A 4,480-nucleotide genomic window follows, 5' to 3' on the forward strand; every position below is an offset into this window, starting at 1 on the left:
CTGAGATATGGTGAAAAAATTTAAAATATTGTTCGGTTTTTGGGTGCAGTTGTCATTCAACTAAATTAATAATATTTTGTTATAAAAGTGGAGCTCCACAGTTTACATTTTTAGTTTCCAAATGGTCAAATTAAAAAGTCAGCTTCTAACTGACTAGCTGTGTTTTTTTAGGTGGTGGATAGCCTAAGCAGTTGAGCTTGCCTTTCCACTCACACAGCATTTCCTTCTGATGAATGTGAATTGGCTATTCAGTTTTTTGCAGCTAAGCTGGCTTCATTGCGGTCAGTTTCTTCTTCCATGATTAACTCATTAGGAATTTACAGTTGTCATATGGGGGTTGGCTTTGTCCTAGCTGAATATACTTAACTGGTCTGTTAACATCAGGTGTATGATCTGCTCCCAGTGGTCTGGATCATTGCCCAACAAGACTGACGTTACAATGTCTTGATGTCCTTGGTATAGTGATTTACCAAATTGTCCCTGTTTTTTTGACAAATGTGGTCTTTACATCTGCCTTGAAGAAGGCCTTAGTCACCCCATTTCTAAAGAGGTATAATTTAGATTCTGATGATTTGGATAATTCTCAACCTATGTTTCTCTCTAACTTTCTATTTGTATGTAAGGTTTTTGAGAAAGTTGTTTTTTAACAACCTGAGTTTACTTTTAAGGAATACCATGCTCTTGATTTTTTCAAGTCTGGTTTCTGTACCAGACACAGTACTGATTTTACTCTTTTTTGGCCCTTCTTGATCTTTTCAGCATTTGACATATTTCTTCTATATCAGTTCTGTAACTACTGTCGAGCTAGTGGAACTGTTCCAAAATGGTTAGTTTCCTCTCCTTCAAGACTCAGTTATTGGAATGTGATTGGATTTATTCTTAATTGGTTTAACCTGCCACATCTGAAACTCCACATTCCATTCATGGCTTGTTATTGTTCTCTGTGTAAATACTTCCATTGTCTATGCTAATTAGAAAAAGAGGTCTTCAATACCATTGTTACGCTGATGATACTCAACTCTACCTCTCCTTTCCTCATACAAAGTATCTTCTGCTGACCTATTGTGTAAAGAATTGGAATGGATCTAAGAGTGGATGATGGCCAACCACGTAAGGCTTAACATTGCTATGACTATCCATTTCACCTTAATAGATATTTCAGTTACCCAACCCTAAGTCCTTCCATTGTGTATAATGATGGCCGGTTGGGTTTTGTGGCGAAGGTTTAAAATCTTGGCATCACGAGTTAAGAGTAGACTGACACTTAGGGACCAGACCATGTGTCATCTTTCATGAAAGCATTCTTTTTTTTTACCATCATGATATTTTGTGCATTAAGCACTTTCGACCTCGAGAAGACGTCAGTGTTGGGTCACTCCTTGCTTTCCTCTTACCTCACTTAATGCAGCTCCCTTTATGCTGGTCTTTGTAGCAATGAGCTTCATTATCTGCAGTTGGTACAGAACCCCATGGCTTAGAAACTTACAGATATTCTGCTTTACCTTCATATTACTCCATTTTTGTTAAGTCGGCTTTGTTTGCCAGTTCAGCCACATATAACCATTAAAGTTCAGCTGCTAGTCTCATCATCTTCTTCCCATTAGGGGTCGCCACAGCAGATCGCCTGTTTCCATTCCTTCCTGTCCTCTGCAATCTTGCTCTGTCACACCTGCATGTCCTCTCTCACTACATCCATAAACCTTATCTTAGGCCTTCCTCTTTCCTGTTACCTGGTAGCTTCATCCTTAGCATCTTTTTCCCAATATACTCCGCATCTACTTTTGCATAATTGACCTGGATCCCCCATACATCTAAGAACACCTGGTTCCATATTCAGCTGCTAGTCTACTTTTGCATAATTGACCTGGATCCCCCATATGTCTAAGAACACCTGGTTCCATATTTTCTAGTTAGACATTTCTGCTGTTCTTCCATGGGATTGTTTAAAGTGTTCAGAACGTATTTAGAAATTTAGGCATTAGATCCTTTAGTTATCAAACTTCAGGCTCTGAAATCTCATCCTTCCAATAGTTAAGGTGCTGTCTTTTTGTCTAAATTTATACTATCTCTAAAATGTATTTCTTTGTGTAAACATATGGTGGTGTTTAGTACATTTTATGTATTTACTTTTTATCTTACTACCAGGTTATTTATGGTTTTATTGCATGCTTTATGTATTTGCCTTTTTTTATTTTATTTCATTTTTGTGATCTGTAAGATTATCCAATGACTCCCTTTCCTGCATCCAATTGACCCTTTTGTTCATCCTTTGGGGTGGGAGACCTCTAGCTCATTCATTCTCCAGTAGAGGTGAGAACCAGCTGCTAAAAAGCAGTACAGGGAGCATATCATGTGGACTGTCCTATCCCCACTACCTTGGCAGCCTACAAATTCTGAGATAGTTTGCAGTCAGGGCATACTGGACTCATTATACTGTGGATAATATACCTGCATTCCTGTAGATGTCACCAATGCTGCCTCCCTCTCTCAAGGGTAGCAAGCTAATGTTTGTCACTTATTTCTACCCTCCTCTTCCCAATTCCTCCAGCTCCCCTTCTGTTAGTCAAACACAAATTATTTATTTTATTTATTTAACATTTGTATACCGGGAATGTCTGACTGGGACAGAGCTCATTTTCAGAGGTGGCCCGGGGAGAAATGCTCCAGAGGCATGTCTTTAGAATGTGGAAGGAAACCGGAGCACCCAGAGGAAACCCACTCAAATGCAGGGAGGACATGCAGACTCTGCACAGAAGGCATCCCAGCCAAGAATCAAACTGGAGAACTTCTTGCTGTGAGGTGACAAATCTAACTGCTGCACCACTACGCCGCCTGGTATGTAATTGAGGCTTTCTCTCTCTATGTGTGTGGGTCTGCTTCGAAATCCCGACGCCAAGAAGAATGATGTTTAAAATCCTGAGATGAAAATCACAAAACCATGGAAACTCGAATGTCGGATTTTTACTAGGGTAAGTAAACACTTGCCAAACATGTCCTTTTCTCCACTGTAGTGTGATCCCAGAGTTGATCTATATAGTTAGGGGGTGGGGTGGTCGCAGACACCCACATTAGGGGGCGTTGGGGGCATACCCCCCCCCCCCATCTAGGTGGGTTTTACTTGCCTCAGCATTAGTTTCTTTTCCATTTGGCAAAGTGTTTACTTACCCTAGTAAAAATCCAATGTTCAAGTTTCTGTGGTTTTGTGATTTTCATCTCGGGATTTTAAACGTCTATCTTTTGGGCATCAGGATTTTGAAGTAGACCTATATACCTATATATATATATATATATATATATATATATATATATATATATATATATATATACATATATATATATATATATATATATATATATATATATATATATATATATATACATATATATATATATATATATATATATATATATATATATATATATATATATATATATGTTGTATTTAACTTTGACATTGTGGACCAGTCAACTTGGATAACAAATTAACTTTAATTATTATATTCATAGCTTTCTTTTCCATTGGTACTCAGCACAGTGGTGCTGATATGGAAATTTGCTTGAATACCTAGCATTCTAAGGTAAGTAGAATTTCTTTTGAAATTTCTGGATTCTTTCATAGTTGACTAATTTATTGTTTACCAATTTCCAGGAACTTTGAAGAATCTGAAGATGAATTAATGGATGATTTAGTAGTGTCCCTTCAGAATATTGTAACTTTTATAGAAGAAGAAAATAAAGAAAAAGAAGAGACATTAGAAGTAAATTCATCAAATGAAGATTGTGAAAAAGTGGAGGAGCAAAGTGAAGACTCTTCAGTGTCCCAGACACAGAATAGTTACGGAGATGGACACCATGCACTACCAGTTCCACCAGAAAACTCAAATGACAAAAAAGACGCATTTTCTGTCAGTCCATCTGTTCTTTGTCCTACAGAATAAAATCAAATTTTTGAACAGATCTTCATTTCAGCATGTGCTATCACAAGTGAAATATTTCAGCTGTGAGACTACTGAGGGAATACATTTTTCACATCATATGGTCTTTACGTTTATAATATAGAGTGGTAGGCTGGAAAAACAAACTGTAAAGTTAACATTTGAAAATGTGCTTGTCTCCCGCTAATCTTACTGCACCTTAGTTTTGTGGTAACAAAAAGTTCACTATGAATGAATGAATGAATGAATGAATAAGAGGTCGTAATGTCACTGGGCAACTGTGTATTGATTTGGGGGCACTGGCTGCAATGCATAATGCTTTACCAAAAATATTGCTGTTTATGCAATATTCAGAAGACCAAAATTAGAGGAAAGAAAGGAAAATGTTTAAGTACTTTTTCAGCTAGATTAGCCATTTATTCCCATTATTTTAGGACTTCTGCTGTAAGCATACAACAAACAATACACTAGCTTTCTTTAACCCCCCTCAGACAGTGTTTGCATTATTTTTGACTTAACACCTTTGAATGGAAATAGCTTTGTGG

General features: G+C 37.2%; 1 protein-coding gene across 4 annotated transcripts in view; it reads left to right on the forward strand.

Annotated features, from left to right (window-relative positions):
* Positions 1–3,957, forward strand: part of LOC122801936 (serine/threonine-protein kinase Nek5-like) — a 626,240-nt gene extending 622,283 nt beyond the window's left edge. For all 4 annotated transcript variants that reach the window (XM_044071668.1, XM_044071669.1, XM_044071670.1 and 1 more), the window contains one exon: positions 3,650–3,957. In XM_044071668.1, coding sequence (XP_043927603.1) covers positions 3,650–3,938 — 289 coding nt within the window. In that variant the 3' untranslated portion in view covers positions 3,939–3,957. The remainder of the gene's footprint in view (positions 1–3,649) is intronic.
* The last annotated feature ends 523 nt before the right edge of the window (positions 3,958–4,480 follow it).

Source organism: Protopterus annectens, chromosome 5.part0 (assembly GCF_019279795.1).
Source record: "Protopterus annectens isolate FY-2018-M chromosome 5.part0, PAN1.0, whole genome shotgun sequence".
NCBI lineage: Eukaryota > Metazoa > Chordata > Ceratodontiformes > Protopteridae > Protopterus > Protopterus annectens.